Source organism: Myotis brandtii, unplaced genomic scaffold (genome assembly GCF_000412655.1).
Source record: "Myotis brandtii unplaced genomic scaffold, ASM41265v1 scaffold220, whole genome shotgun sequence".
Taxonomy (NCBI): Eukaryota; Metazoa; Chordata; class Mammalia; order Chiroptera; family Vespertilionidae; genus Myotis; species Myotis brandtii.
The window spans coordinates 443,747-459,233 of NW_005358250.1; the positions used below are offsets into that span (position 1 = coordinate 443,747).

Genomic DNA, 15,487 nt, shown 5'->3' on the forward strand with positions numbered 1-15,487 from the left:
GTCAGCTCTGTGCCTGGCTAAGGGTATCACTGTGTCCAGACCATCCCCAAACTGGTGGCTTCCAACACAGTGGTTTATTTCCCAGTATTCTGTGAGGTGACTGGTTTCCTCTCCGTGCAGTGTGGCTGAGATCACCCTGCCCTGCCCTCAGCTCTGCCCAGCAGAGGTCTCTCCCCGTGGCAGCTTATCAGTCACTAATTCAAGCCGAGCTTCCTCACGGCATGGAGACAGACTGGCTTCCACAATGACAAGCCCACTGTGCAAGCCCCTGTCAAACTTTCTGATGTCTGTGGCCAAGCCCAGAGTCTTTGGGGGGCGGGGGGGAACAACCTCGCGATGTGAATACTGGGGGTGTGGTTCATTGGGGCCATCCTTGGGAGAGTCTGCCACACCCCAGCTGACAGATACTAGGTTATCAGAAAGACTTTATGAGTTCTAAGAAAAATAAAGCAACGTGAAGGAATGAACAAGTGGTCTGGCTTTACAAAGTACTTGTGGTTCTTCTGTGGCCAGCTCGCTGTTAGCAGGCTGATCTCAGTTCACATTTCTTCTGAGCTAAGGAGATGGTGGCTCATTTTTGTAGGGAGTGTGCCCTTAGGTTCTGGCTTCTGAGCTGGCGGGCACTGTCTTAACCCCCCACCGCCCTAGAGCTGGCCCTCTGGGCACCGTTGACCCTCCTGCCACCACTGGGCTTCCCAGGTGGATGAATGACCTGGTGAGGAGCTGTCCTTCAGTTGAGTCCTGGCCTTGGTTTGGCCCCAGCAGGGGAAGATGCCCTGCATATTCAATAGAACGAACAGACACACAGAACCTGGAGCTCAGTGCGTTTCCTTTTAGTCTTTAGTGGTTTTGCTTATGGTTAGATGGTAAGTTCAGTAAAGGATAGAAAGGTTACTTGGGTTTTGAAATCAGCTAATTTCTGATTTAGCTATTGAGTGAGGCAGTTGAGTAGGGCCTGGTATAAGATGCTGAGCACGAAAGAGATAGTACTTGCCCATCTTAGAAAGAGACAGTCTGAAACGAAAAGTGAAAAGTTGAGATTACAGTATACGAACCTCATAAGGATGTGTTATCTAAATAAAGATTATTTATGTCATTGGTTTCCATGTCCCCATTTTGTACAGATGTAATGCAAAAAATGCATTTGTGTGTTTATTTTATAACTTTGAAATGCTGTCCCTAGTTTTTGTTCTAATCACTGAATGAGTTTAAACTGAAGAGGGAAATTGTGATTCAGAGCTTAGGAATCAAACTTTTAAAAAATCAGATTTGCTTGTAATTATTTTCATAACACAAATGTTTTTTATTTTTCAGATGCCAATTCTACAGAGTTTAACCCCAATACCAGTCATCCTGTGGTAAGTCCAGTGTTTGCGTCTCACCAGGGCCTACATGGTGCGGAAGGGACACTGATGGATGATGGTGTTTAGAGACAGGAAATGAGGCCACTTAGGTCCATCCCAAAGGGCCCTGAGGTCCTGCCTTTCAGACCCACTGGAGAGGAAGGAGTTTCTTTTTCATTGTGTGATTTCTCACTGCTCTTCCATTTTGCCACAAGAAGTTTTAAGGACAGGGACCACCCTAGCCAGTTAGGGGGGACGGGGGTCCTGATTAAAATAATTCTCCATCCCCACTCCCCTTAGCTCCCAGGAGGGCTTTATAATAATACTGATATGAGCCCTGATTGGTTTGGCTCAGTGGCTAGAGCATCGGCCTGCAGACTGAAGGGTCCCGGGTTCGATTCCAGACAAGGGCATGTACCTTGGTTGCGGGCACATCCCCAGTGGGGGGTGTGCAGGAGGCAGCTGGTCGATGTTTCTCTCTCATCGATGTTTCTAATTCTCTATCCCTCTCCCTTCCTCTCTGTAAAAAATCAATAAAATATATTTTTAAAAAAATAACAATACTGATATGAAACACTTATGGGCACTTATTATTGTGCTAGGCATTGTTCACTGCTTTATACAGGGGTGGGCAAAAGTAAGTTTACAGTTGCTCGTGTGGAAAAATCTGTAATACAAGAGTAATAATATAAAAATAAACTTTCACATACTCACAGCTGTAAACCCATTTTGCCCACCCCTGTATATTGATTCACTTAATTCCCAACAACCCTGGGAGATGGGCATATCATTAAAGAACTTCTGGAATACAGTACTGATTTGTGTAATGGTGACCAGAGCCCTCTGAGATGCATACTCGTGTGACATCTCCTTCCAGAGGAGCGTGGCTCGGGGGCGAGGGACAGTGTCTTACTTGTCTGAATCCCTAGCCCCAGGCGCAGGCCTGCAAAGCTCTTGATCTCAAGGCACTTCCACAGCATCCCTATATGCTTGTTGACCTGAACTTGAACTTTGCTAACACTAAGACCTCAGGAGGAGAAAAACAAAGGTTTTGAAATGTGGGGGTGGAGGAGGAGCAGGGCACAGAGAGGTCAGTCGGTGGACAGAGGAGCACGGGACTGAGCGGTGGACTGACTGTCGGGGCTGGGGCCCTCGCCGCTCTGTTCTGCAGGCGCTCACTAAGCTGTCGGGGCTCGGTGAACCCTAGACGAGCACCCTTGCCTCTGACAGCTCATCGGTCTCGTGGAGCGGGAGGGAGCGTGTGATAGCATCCCTGTCTGGTGTACTTGGGCTGTTAGTCCTCGTGAGACCTGCTGCAGCCCAGCAGCACTTGGGTCCACAGTGCTGGGCGCGGGAATGGCTCATGAGGGCAGCGGGAGGATTCAGCCCCCACCCAGTGAAGGTTAGAATGATTCCTGGGGGCGTTTCTCCCTGTGACAAACGCCTCTTAGCAGTAACGGCTGGGGAGTTGGAGCCTCCAGGCTCATGTCACTCAGTGCGGCGGTCTGTCTAACGGAAGCAGAGTTTGGAGAGCGTGCTTGTTTTTCATCCTCCAGGTCATAGACATGCCAGAGCACAATCCTGGGCAGATGGGCGGCACCATGCGGCTGGGCAAGAGGAGAACCCTGTTTCAGACCAAGAACTCCGTCATGAGTAAGCACTGCCCCACTGGCGGCCTTCGGCTCGGCACCTACAGGACGTGTGTCTTGGTGGGGGTGGGGGGTGCTCGGCTCTGGCGCTTTTGATTCTGTTCTTGCTTTAGAAGTTCCTTTGCTTTCCCAGTCATGCACTTCTAGGATGCACTGAAGCGGCAAAGCCACGGTGTGGGTCTTAGGAAGGTCACAGGCAGTGCAGCCGGGACCAGGGGGGTCTTGGATGTGGACGAGTCACCAGAATGAGGCAGTTAGGTGAAATCCACTGTAACCTCTTCCTTTCCTATATTGTGAGGTTGAACCATGTGGAATTGTTGTCCCACAAAAATGGCGGTTTCATAAAGTTCAATCTAAATAGATTTAATTTTAAAAGTACTAGCAGGTGCTAAAGGTTTAGGGAAAATTTGGGGAGGAAAATATTTAAGACTGAAGATGTCATTTTCCTGCCCACTGGGACAGTCTGTCTGCACATGTTAGCAGAGACAGCTCTGTGTGTCTGGGGATTCAGCAGCGCAGAGTTTGAGTCACTTGAGTAGGCGACCCTTCAGTCCCCCCTCTCTAACGTGCTGGGACTCGGGGCTCCACCTGGCAGCCCGCGTGGGTTTGCAAAGCGGCACTTGCAGGTGCAGCGCTTGTTCCCGGGTAGCCAGCGGGGCTGAGGAGCTCTGACAGCTGTGAGTTAACCGCGCAGTGCTGGCCCCACGGTCACCTGTGTAGCTCCTCAGACATCTCTCAGGGCTTCAGACGTTCGGGGCCTCCTGACTCGTCTTCCAAGGTAGTTTGCTCAGGTGGGAGGGTGGTGGTGAAGTCTGTTTCTGTTGCAGTTTGTCTCCATGTGGTCAGAATGTCAGAGCCCAAACTCAGCCTGAATTGCTGCTGCGAGTGGGTGGCTTAGGTGGCAGGGGAATCAGAAATAATCTTCAAAAGGCCCAGGTGATAAAAGGCGTGGATGATAAAAGTGGAAAGCAGGATGTGGTTGTGAATAGATTTTGTGTGTGTGTGTGAAATCAGAATTCTCTACATCCGCATGGTTTTGGTTTTGGTTATTTGTTTGTTTGGTTTTTTGCCAGGGAAACTCTACGGAGATTCAGATTTCTTGGAAGAGAGGCACCGCCACAGATTTGAGGTGAGGAATTGAGTTTTGTGACTTTAAAATTTTTCTCCTTTCTGTTGCTTTGGAGACAGTAAGCTGAGAAATTAGTCTTCATTCTTCAACAGGTGAATCCAGTCTTGAAAAAGTGTTTGGAGGAGCAAGGCTTAAAGTTTGTTGGCCAAGATGTTGGAGGAGAGAGAATGGAAATTGTGGAGTTGGAAGGTGATTACTTGGGGTGTTGTATTTAATGGAAAACATAGTACGGTTTTCTTGGCACGTGGGGAAACACAAACATGTTAGTTGCTTCCCTTGACCTAACAGAATTAGGAAGCAGCACTATCTTGGGAGGTGGGGGGTCTTGGCAACGGAGGTGCCTGGAGCCCAGGGACACAGGGCCCACGGGACAGCTCGTGCCAGGGCCTCCTGCAGGCAGCCATTCCAGCTCTGGCCTCGGTGCCTCCTTCTCCCGGATGGGAGCTTGGACTCTGTCCTTGGGCCCCCTCTAATCTAATGTGACCTGTGACTCAACCCTTCAGATGTCTGGGGAGCCAGGGACAGGACCTGGAGAGGAAGTGCCTTCAGCCAGGAGGCTGACATGGGCAGGGGAGAGGGCATCTGCTCCCATGTCTTGTGGGTACTTTAACCCGGGTTCCAATTAAGATGCTGTTTCAAATAATTGTAGGGTCTGTGCAAATGTGAAACATTTAACAAGATTTTGTCTCTAATACATGTGATGTGCACATGCATGTTGAAGCTGTTTCTTGCATGTTTCTGTTTCAGATCATCCCTTTTTTGTTGGTGTTCAGTACCACCCTGAGTTCCTGTCCAGACCCATCAAGCCATCCCCGCCGTACTTTGGCCTCCTCCTGGCCTCCGTGGGGCGGCTCCCGCATTATCTCCAGAAGGGCTGCAGGCTCTCGCCCAGGTCGGGTCACCTTCCTCGGCCTTCAGTGGTCATGGTTCCACGCAGCAGCATCACCCCCTGGTGATAAGCCGAGCCCAGGAGCCGGGCTGGGGGCTCCTTCTCACAGGGACCTGCGGTGACCTCTCGTCCCTGGGTTTTCTCAGGCTGCCTGTGTGCCGCCCATGACCTACCCCAGCACTGCCGAGTCCCCCACCTGTAGCATCGGGGTTCCAGGATTCCAGTTCCAAGTAGGACCCTGTGGTCCAAGGGGAACTGTGATTTTTCCCCCGGGTGTCGGCTGTAGTTGTGGGCCACTGTGCACCTTAATCCAGAACCAGTTGGTCACCCTGGGTTGGGGCCTACGGTATCGTGACTGCAGCAGAGTTCAAATGTGTACCTTTGTAACTAGAAGCTCTGCAGCTGAATACGTGATGCAGTAGAGTCCTTCTGACATGTCCTATGGGCACCGTGCTTACAGAAGCAGGGAAGCGAGGTGAGTTTTTGGCGGGAGATGATGAGTAAACCGTCTGATTTCTACAGGGACACCTACAGTGACAGAAGCGGAAGCAGCTCCCCTGACTCCGAGATCACCGAATTGAAGTTTCCATCCATAAATCATGACTGATGGTAATGTATGTGCTATTTTTAAGCTTTAGGTTTTTATTGTTTGTTTTTGTAATGGTGATAACATTAGAATTATTAGAATATCATGAGTTTAGTGTTAAAATTTTTATCTGCCAGAGAATGAAAATGGTACGGTCAGTGTGGGCATCAAGTGGGTGAGACCCCTCCAAGTACTGCTCTGCCCCAGTACGTGCAGTTACCCACCTGCTCTACCCCAGTACGTGCAGTTACACACCTGCTCTACCCCAGTACGTGCAGTTACCCACCTGCTCTGCCCCAGTACGTGCAGTTACCCACCTGCTCTACCCCAGTATGTGCAGTTACACACCTGCTCTGGGGACTCCAGTGGGGGACACCAATCACTGAGCAGTTGTCTCCTTATGGATTACTACATTCAGGTGCTAATCTGACTAAATCTGGGAGGACAGGATTCTTAGCCTTCGATATTTCATGTTTCCATAAACTTGGAGATCTTGAAGGAGGTGACAGATGATGTGACAACATGGTAATTGTCATTTTTGCAGAGCCTCATGCCTTCATCAGGAAATGCTATAATATTGATACATGTGATACCTTTATGTTGATTGCTGCTTATTCTGGAGATCCCTTAAAATCCAAATAATTATTGAGCGAACTTTGAATGTTTGTCTTTGTAGTGACAGGACTTGTAAGTATATAAAGTATCGTAGATGTGGGCACTGCCATGAAGTGTATGAAGTCCTGCTAAGATGACTGAGCGAACTGTGTCAGCAAATATAGGCTGCTGCTGACGGTACCAGAGGGGGTTAGGGTGTCAGTCAGGAATCCGGGGTCTAAAGGAGAACAGGGATGTGGCCTGGTCCCATGGGGCAGGGGTTTCCATCACAGATAAGATGAGCAGCTGAGCTCCTGCACCCTTGCCCTCAGTAGCAGTGGGCCCCTGCACCGCGCAGACCTGGTCGAGGGGGCACACGGCTGTTGCCGTCTGCCTTGGTTGATTAGCCACCTGAATGAGGTGGGCCGGGAGAGAAGTAGGCTCACGCTGGGGGGAGGCGGTGGTTGCTTTCTCTGCCGGGTGAGCGTGTAGCCCAGAGGGCCTGGCCGGTGCTCTCTGGCGGACAGTGTGCTGAGGCTGACAGGCTAAAAACTGCCCCAGGAGAAAGGAGACGAACAGGAAAGGGTAGATACTTGGTCAGTTACATGGCATTCTAACTGCTCCCTGAGTGGAGAGCTCAGTCCGTGGCACTCGGCTGGATGCTCTGAAAAGAGTGCTCGTATTGGGGCAGATGTAGAGGTCCCTGTAAGATCTTGAAAACGTGTGGTTCTATAGCAGTGATCCATTTAGCTGGTAATTATTCATGTCAGGCTCCTACCACTGACTTCCATGAAAAACAGACATAGTTGACCATAGCAGCTGACTCCAAATTCTGACTTTTCTACTTTAACAATGCATACGTCATGTAATTGCTAATTGTCTTTTTTTGTTTTTTTTTAAGCAGGGGTGATTCTTCAAGAGAGCCTTCAGACTTCGGGAGTTTACAGCTTGATTTTACACTCGGCTTTTGACACTTCCTTTAAATTATGTTTTTATTAAGAATATTTTATTATGGGGAAGGGTATTGGGAAGACTGTGACCTGCATGTCCCATCATGTGTATCGGCTCCTGCACGGTGGCTGCCTGGTGTTGACACTCTCCTTTTCAGCCCCAGCCTCAGACGGGAGGCGGGACATCCGGGCAGGAGCGGTGACAGGGCGGCTGGAGTGCCCGCCAAGCGCCTCGTTTCTGCAGCCACCTGAGTCGCTGTGGATTTGAGTGTGTGGCCTCTCGCTTCCCCAGGGAGGCCTAGACCATTCTCAAGAGTGCCGCATGCGCTTGGTGCGCCCGGAGGGTAACTTTAGCTAATGCTTACACCCTTGGTGCTGGTGACCTACGGGTGCTGCCAAGAGCAGTGAAACCAGAAACGAAGCCTTGGCACTGCCCCGCCTGGGGACTCTCAGTGCCAACTGTGGCTGGGACTCACTGTCCAAGGGACAGTCAGTTTGATGTCACATGAACGGCAGGAAGTCTGTGTCTCTCTGCAGCGTGATTTGAGAATCCCTGTCCTCTGGCTGGGCGTCTCCTGGGGCTGGGAAGCGCTCCTTGCATCAAGGGGTCGCTCAAAAAAGAACAGAGCCTCTAAGACCCTCTCACATATCAACAGCTTTGCTCGAGGGACTTCTTCCTTCCGGGATGGTGTTACTGCAGTTGAAAGGCAATATGAAAATCTATTTTCTTTACATGATGTAACAATGGGCACAGCTGTGTGCCCCTTATATTCTGGCTGGACTTGGTGTAAACTCTAACTTAAGAAATAAATAATGCAGAACAAGAGACGTGCTTTGTTTGTCATGCTCTTCATGTACTGGCACATGGGAAATGTCTGCTGCCAGGCATGCCTGTGTGCCTCCCGTCACCTGAGCACCCGTCCCAGGCTGTCCTCCAGGGGAGCAGTCTTACGTGGATGACCTGATAGTTTAAAAACTAAGAAAGGAGCCCTTCTTTGTAATAGGGTCCAGAACTTCTCCAAAGACTTCAAATTTAGATTCTCAGCATTGAAAGATAGAAATTCAAAGTAGCATGGGTGCCATGTGCGCTGTTTGAGCTTGAGAAGAGCGAGTAGGCGTGTTGTTTATGGAAGCCGTCCCTCTGCTGAGCAGGGACCTGGCAGACTGCTTTGTCCCCGGCAGGTCATCCTGCTCCCCTAGCCCCGAGACCGGCTCCTGGGTGGTTTTTCCTTCAAAGTAAGACTTAGCGATACTGAATTCATGCTCCTTGCAATATGTTGGTGAAACTGGCACCCACCCTCTGGCTGCTGGGCACACCTGCTCACAAGCTGTCTCTTCCACAGAGTGAGATCCAGAAAAGAGGTGGGTTCCTTGCCCAGCCAGCATGGCTCAGTGGTTGGGCATTGACCTATGAACCAGGAGGTCATGGTTCAATTCCCAGTCAGGGCACATGCTCGGGTTGCAGGCTCCATCCCAAGTGTGGGTGTGCAGGGGGTAGCCCATTGATGATTCTCATCATTGATGTTTCTTTCTCCCTCTCCCTTCCTCTCTGAAATAAATCCTATATGATTAAGAGGTAATATGCAAATTGAGTATCACACCCTTACAAGATGGCTGCCTATGACCAGGCTGGCAGGGGGGTTAATGAGGGATGACCAAACAACTGAACAGCAGGCTGCATGGGGCAACCAGGCTGGAGGGGGGGGCTGTGAGGGGCAAGCAGGCCGGCAGTTGGGGGCAGCCGTGGGGCAGGGCAGTTGGCAACCAGGGTAGCAGGGGGGCATTTGGGCACAACCAGACCAGCAAGGGGGGGGGGCAGTAAGAGGCGATGAGGCCAGTGCGGGGGTGGGTGCAGTTGGGGGCGACCAGGCTGACAGGGGGGGCAGTTGGGGGCAATTAGGCTGACAGGGGGGCAGTTAGGAGTGACCAGGCCGGCAGGGAGGGGGCAGTTGGGGGCGATCAGGAAGGCAGGCAGGTGAGCGATTAGGAGCCAGCGGTCCAGGATTGTGAGAGGGATGTCCAACTGCCGGTTTAGGCCCGAACAGCCGTCGGACATCCCCCAAGGGGGCCCAAATTGGAGAGGGTTCAGGCTGGGCTGAGGGGACCCCTCCTATGCATGAATTTTGTGCACCGGGCCTCTAGTAAATACATATATCTAAAAAGAAGTGGGCTCCTTTTCAGTCTTCCACTTGCTGTCCGAGGCCATCATCGTCCTGAGGCCAGTAGCTTGTGTCCCTCCGGACCCAGAGCAGCCTGGCTGCCTCATCTCCGTTCCTCATGGGCCAGAGTAAATGTCTTCCCTCACAGATGTCTTCATACTCATCTTGTACTTCGAATGTGGCTGACTGGGGGGGTTGTAACCTCTTTTCCTAGCCAGTGGTTCCATATAAAAGCCATTCGCAAAACAGGGTTCTGACATGCCCGTTGGTGACAGCGCTCCCTGGAACAGTGAGGACTTGGCTGGGTATGAGGTTTGCAAACACACAGTGGTTAGAAGTTCCTGCCTCTCCCTATAAGAGTACCTCAGTTAGGTGCTGGCCACTTCCATAGCCTTTCTAGAAAAGGACCCGGATGCCTTTCCAGGGCTCGTGAAGCCTGAGCAACCCTGCCACCCGGCTTGGCAGATGAGGCTGAAGCCGAGAAATGCCCAGGAGGGCGGCCTTCCATGCCTGGTGTCCACTGATCAGTACACAGAAGCTTTTGGGGGAGGAAACTGGCCAAGCTTCTCTGGTGTCCTTCAAACCCAGTGACCGGGGCCGATTTTTAGCTGCCCAGAGCAGCTTGGCTACAACATGACTTAACCTGCTTTTGCAGAAATCGGCTCTTTCCCAATAAGCATCTCAGGATCGTGATGCCTGGGCTAGCATCTTGCATGTGAGCAGGAAAGGGGTGGCAGTGTGGGTGAGGGGGTGTCATTTAAAATAGGGGAGGAAATGAGTCAAGCAGCTGTCTGGGGGAGGAGCATTTCAGGCAGGGGAGGCAGCCAGTGCAAAGGCCCTGAGACAAGTAATGAAAGGTGGTCAGTGTCGCTGGAATGCACGAGTAAGGGGAGGAGGCAGAGTTGAAGGCAGATGGATCAGGAGGTCAGGGAGAGCTGTGTAGAGTAGACCATGGTTTGGGCTTTGCTCTCAATGTAATGGGGAGCCCTTGAAGGGCTTTGAGCCCAGACCTGTCCTGGTCAGACGCTGGCTTTATAGCCTCTGGCTCTGCTGGTTGGGGGCGGGAGCGGGGGGCAATGGCTGAGCAGGACTCCCAGTGGCTGGGGGTGCTTGGAACAGAGGCCAGGCCCTTTTTGTGCAGGTGCCTGTGTGCTGGAGAAATGGTACCTGAGGATGACCCGTGCACTGCTACTATCTGAGAGGTAGCACTCCCCCCAAGGTACCCGGCCATTAGAGCAGGGCTGGACTGGAACGTGACCATCTGGGCTCCTCCCCACATCTCTTGTGTGGTAGGAGCCCAGGGCTGGCTTGGCCTCCTGGACAGAGGGGGACTAGGCATGTGACTCGTGACTTAGCTACACCCAACTGGCTGGCCAGATGTTCTAGAAATAATCATTCTTGCTCCAGGTCCCTGTAATTTATTGAAGCGCAATGAGAACCACAGTTCCAGCATGCCAAGGCTGGGGGCTTGCTCTGTAACCGAGGTGCCTTGCCATCAGCAGAGGGGATTTCCCAAGATAACAAGTTCCTTTCTGACCCTGTCTAGTCAACTGGAGTCAACAGACCCCGGCCTGGGCAAGATGAGCATCTTAGGGACAGGGACAGTCCCTTCTAGCCCAGCCCCAGGATAGCCTGGCCAAGTTTTTACAGGTTCTTTCTGAAGGTGAGGTTCCTCAGGGCTCATGCTAAGAGCAATTTATTAGCTACACAGCCCGGAGTCTGCTCAGGATTGAAGCCACGTGGGACCAGCCTGTGTATGCAATGCTGCTGAAGGAGCAAGGAAGCCTGGTGCTCCCGTCCCCCTCTGAGCAGCCAGATGGGTTTATTGGGAGGACTTTGGCTCAAATAGGCAATCCCTGTATCTCCCAGGGTGAGTGCCAGCTTCATCCTTGTGCTCGCCTGCCCACGGGGCCCTCACAGGACGCAGCAGGTGCAGGAGATGGGCCTGTGCTGCTGCAGCCGCTGCTGGAGCTGCTCCTTCTCGGCCGTCAGCACCTTCACCCTCTCCTCCAGCTTGCTCAGCTCTGCTGCCCACTTCTGAGGGGACATCATAGAAACCGCTGTCTAAGTTGACATCATCTCAGGTCCACACACACTCCTCCCAGGGTTGAACTGATGGAGGAGGGCAAGGCCCAGAGAGCCTGGGGTGGGGGTGGGGCTGCTCAAGGCCTCTGGCACTGGATTGGCACTGCTAGGTGGGGAAGCCTGGTCCCCAGGCCACGCAGACACCCCTGATGGAGTCAGCCCTGGGGTCTTGAGGGAAGCTGAGCATCCCAAGCCCTGGGATGACCTGTCCCCTGCAGCCTCCTCGAGTACCAGAGGCAGCTCAGGTGGCAGCCCCTCCTCCCGCAATGTCCTCTCTCTCCATCTTCCTCTGCTTTTCTGCCACCCGATGTTTCCCTCTTGAAAAGGCTTTTGCTTGGGACTATGTCCAGCACTCCCTGCCCCTTATCTTGAGGGCCTCCCCCAAAATGTATACAGCCCTCAGGGTTGTCTTAAAATTTCTCAATATTCTACTCTGCTGACTCCCCCAGCCACGCAATGGTGGAATATGGCAGGTGGTAGGGATATTTCAATTCATCCCCTCGGACACACTCACGGGGCAATGGAGCATCAAGGGAAACCTGAGGGCTTGCCCAGGACTGCTCAGCTTGGCCCCCATCCCACCTGACCAGCCTCGCCACTTACCTGTCTGCACCACTCCTGGATGGCGTGGACGGCCAGCGGGCCCTGGATGCTCCCCTCACGCCGCAGGAACACCTCCCCTAGGTCTGTCTCGTAGAGCTGCGGCTCTGCCTGGGCCTTGGGGGCGTGCACGCTCAGGCGGATCACCTGGCCAAGGGCAACAATAGCTCTGGGATGCTGCACGGGAGAGCGTGCAGCCCAAATCCCGCCCTGCTTGGTCCTGGCTTTCGGCTCTTGGGGACAGCCTGTGGGGCTGGCGCAGGGCTAGTCCAAGTCTCTTTTCTCATCACCATTTCCCGACTCCCCTTTGCGCCACCTCCTGCCCAGCACTGCTCAGCAGAGTGGATGTGGGCCACCACGTGTAGGGTGATGAAATGACAGATGACAACAGCCCCAGAGACCTTCCTGTCCCGCAGCTCACCTTGAGGGGCGTGCCGCTGGCGGAGGTGGTGACCACTGGGATGAAAGTGAGTGTGTAGGCGTCAGGGAAGACCTGCGGCCTGAAGCCCTGCAGGACAGAGTCCACCAGCAGGCGCACGCGGTCCTCCTCGTGGTGGCTGCAGCGGATGCCCCTCACGAGCCCGCTGTCCTCCACGCCCACCAACAGGCTGCCGCCCTCGCTGTTGAGGAAGGCGCACACGTAGCGCCGCAGGTGGTGCTTGAAGGCCAGGCTCAGGTACTCGCCGCCGCCCCTCTTGAACTCCATGTTGCGCGTCTCACTACCCAGGAAGGCGCCCTGGAAAAGCCGCTCCTGGCCCTGGATCTCCTGGTGCACGATGGCGCTGTCCGAGCGTGTGCAGCTGGGTTGGTGCATGGAGCTAGGCCACCCCAGGGCCTGGGCCGGCGGGGCATTGGTGTGCCTGGCAGGTGGGCGGCTAGAGCCCTGGCTGGGGCCGGGGCTGGGGCCAGGGCTTGGGCCTCTGTCCTCCTCCTGCTGGTGTGGAGCAAGAATCCCTGAGCAGGGCAGCAAGAGGGATAGGCTTCCAGAACTCCCACCTCCACCACCCTGGGGCCCAGCCCACTGAGGAATCCCCGTGTTCCTCCCAGGCAGAGGGATCTAATTCTGCTCAAGGTCCTGCAGCCCATGAGGGAAAGGCTGCTGGATCAAGGGTTGGAACCAGCCACTGGTTCTTGCCGGCTGGGCTGCCCTCTTCCCAGGTGGACTGTGAGATGCATGGTGGGTGAGAAGAGCTCTCCTTCCCCGGACGGAAACTGGGACAGCTGTGGGCCAATCTCTTCCCATTTGGCTGGGACAGATCTCTGAGGCCCAGGACTGGGTCACCAGGAGATACCTCAGGTCCCATGTGACAGCTTCAGGTCTCTGAACTGAGAGGGGCCCCCGAGACCCCACCCCCTTCCTGATCTTCCTGAAACCCTAGCTGATCACTTTCTGGACCACTCGTTCCTCCTGAACGTCAACTTTCCTCAGGCCCTCCCTAGTCCCCTTCCGTGGTTTCTGCTCTGTCCGGGGGCTCTGGGCATGAGCCCATGGCCACTCCCTGCCTGCTAGGCTCTGGAAGAGGCCTCCAGCCCTGGGAGCTCAGTGCGGGCAGGGGCATAGCGATGAGGGGCATGTCCCTATCCGCCCTGCAGTACCCAGAAAAGACAGGTGTATCACAAATGTGAGAAACTGTCATACAAACACGCAATCAGGCTCACTGATCTTGAAGTGCAAGTCACAGAGCTGTTTAGTTCTGCAGCAGTTTAAACACAGAAGCATTTTCACCCCAAAAGGAAAGGTAAACCAGGATCACCTGTCTCATGGAGTGACCTGCACGGCCTCAGTGAGGCAAGTATTCCCTCACGTTCCCCGTAGAAGCCAACCTTTCAGTCCCACTGACTGGGTCTCACCGCCCTGGGTGGCCTGGCCCCTGCCCTCTTTCTTCCTTTGTTCTTTCTGCAACTTCAGCCTGAGCTCCAGGGACACTGCCTGGCCTGCCTTCTGCCTGTAACATTCCCCTCACCACCCTGTTCCTTTGTATGTGCCGTGTTCCTCTGCCTGGAATGCCAGCCCCACTCCCTAAGTCCCAGCCTGGCTTTCACTCCCCCTGCTAATTTGTCCCCATAAAGCAATGGGGGCCCTCCTGTGCCCCCCACAGCTCCAGAGGCCACCATGCAGCTTCGTCGGCCATGTCTGGCTCTGTTCATAGAGGGCTCCCTGCTTTATAGCTTGGCATAGAGCAGCTGCTGGTGTTTGTCAACTGAATGAGGTGGTCCAAGGAGGAAATGAGGACCGCCTTGGGACCTGAGGCTGGGCCGGCCCAGCTCCAGAGGCGGGGATGCAGAGGACCCAGGGAGGAGTCCCGCACATCCGCCTTTCTACACATGCTTCCGGCTGGAAGCACACTGTCCCTCTGGGAGTGAGCTGGCAGCGCCCGCTGCAGGCCAGTTTTTTGGGTAGCAGTCCCCAAGTTTGCAGATTTGTCCCCAGTTTCTCAAAGATACCCCTCCACCTATGGATGGCGGTGCAGGCCATCCATACCCAGACCCCTGGGTCAGGCTCTGGGGCTTGCAGCCTGGTGGCTCCGGGAAAGCCTCACTTACCTCTCTGTGGTGTGTGGGCTCACGGCCGTCTCCCAACACCAGCTCCTTCCCGCGGGCCACCAGCTCCTTGATGATCTGGTGCTCCTCCAAGGCTGTTTGCAGGCGGCAGCGGAGGGAGGCCAGGGTGTCCTCAGGGGTGGCCACCTGCACCAGGGCATAGGCCTTCCGTGGCCGCCTCACCACCTCGATGTGCTCCCGCGCCACTGGCAGCTCCAGCCGCTCTAGGGTGTCTCGGAGCAGGCAGGAGAGCACCGGCACTGAGAACTGGGGGTTCAGGTGGCCCACGTAGAGCATATGCGTGCTGGGAGCCCCCTCCAGGCCTGAGTCCTCAGGCAGGGACTCTTCTGTGGGGAGCTCCAGCAGGGACTGCTTGCCTGGGGGCTCCATGAGGGGCTCCTGCACCGGTTTGTGCTGATCTCTTCCTGGGGGCCCCTGGAGGGGTCTCCCTCAGAAGGGCTTCCGGGATTCCTTACTGCTGGCTGCTCTTCCCAGGGCCTTGGGCTCTCAGCTTGGCCCAGGGCCTCCAGGGGACCAAAGAGATGCCAAAGCTCCTGGGAGGTTCACAGATGGGCAGGGGCTGGGAAGAGCCAGAATGAGAGTGAGGGCAGTGGGCTAGCAGGAAGGGGCCTGCCAGCCACCCCAGGCCTGGGACAGGAAAGAGGAGAGTCAGACAGGGCTGGGCCGGAGAACAGAGCATGAGAGCCTGCCCCTCCAGTCCAGAGGGGAAGACAGGGGATATGACCAAAGAGGGACGGAGGGGACCAGGACTCAGGTCTCTGAGGCTCTGAGGCCTGACTGTGGCCCCACTGCTGCTTCTGCTTGCCTGGTCTGAACCTGGTGTGAGCCCAGAATGGCTCTGAAATGGTCAGGGCTGGGTCAGAGGGTTTTAGAGCAGAGGTTTTATGCTTTGGGCACGCTGATGAAAGCTATGGCCTCTCCCCAGAAGAATGGGCTTTGCA

General features: G+C 54.3%; 2 protein-coding genes across 7 annotated transcripts in view; one reads left to right on the plus strand and one right to left on the minus strand.

Moving 5' to 3' along the window:
* CTPS1 (CTP synthase 1) overlaps positions 1 to 7,968 on the plus strand; it is a 41,943-nt gene extending 33,975 nt beyond the window's left edge. For 3 of the 5 annotated variants that reach the window (XM_014539529.1, XM_005866036.2, XM_005866035.2), the window contains exons 13-19: positions 1,315 to 1,358; positions 2,900 to 2,996; positions 4,066 to 4,121; positions 4,214 to 4,310; positions 4,869 to 5,013; positions 5,533 to 5,624; positions 7,095 to 7,968. In XM_014539529.1, the coding sequence (XP_014395015.1) occupies positions 1,315 to 1,358; positions 2,900 to 2,996; positions 4,066 to 4,121; positions 4,214 to 4,310; positions 4,869 to 5,013; positions 5,533 to 5,617 (524 nt within the window). In that variant the 3' untranslated portion in view covers positions 5,618 to 5,624; positions 7,095 to 7,968. Of the gene's footprint in view, positions 1 to 1,314; positions 1,359 to 2,899; positions 2,997 to 4,065; positions 4,122 to 4,213; positions 4,311 to 4,868; positions 5,014 to 5,532; positions 5,625 to 7,091 lie in introns of all 5 variants that reach the window. The other 2 variants (XM_014539530.1, XM_005866037.2) reach the window with 2 other exon arrangements.
* Positions 7,969 to 10,767: 2,799 nt separating this feature from the next.
* On the minus strand, positions 10,768 to 15,487 carry SLFNL1 (schlafen-like 1). Of its 2 annotated transcripts, none has more exons than XM_005866096.2 (4): positions 14,529 to 15,487; positions 12,406 to 12,915; positions 11,988 to 12,131; positions 10,768 to 11,336 (listed from the first exon to the last, which is right to left on the minus strand). In XM_005866096.2, exons 1-4 carry the CDS (start codon positions 14,913 to 14,915, stop codon positions 11,214 to 11,216), a joined length of 1,164 nt encoding a protein of 387 aa, XP_005866158.1. In that variant the 5' UTR covers positions 14,916 to 15,487; the 3' UTR covers positions 10,768 to 11,213. The 2 variants fall into 2 exon arrangements, with proteins under 2 accessions (XP_005866158.1, XP_014394996.1); XM_014539510.1 differs by having other exon boundaries at positions 12,406 to 12,918.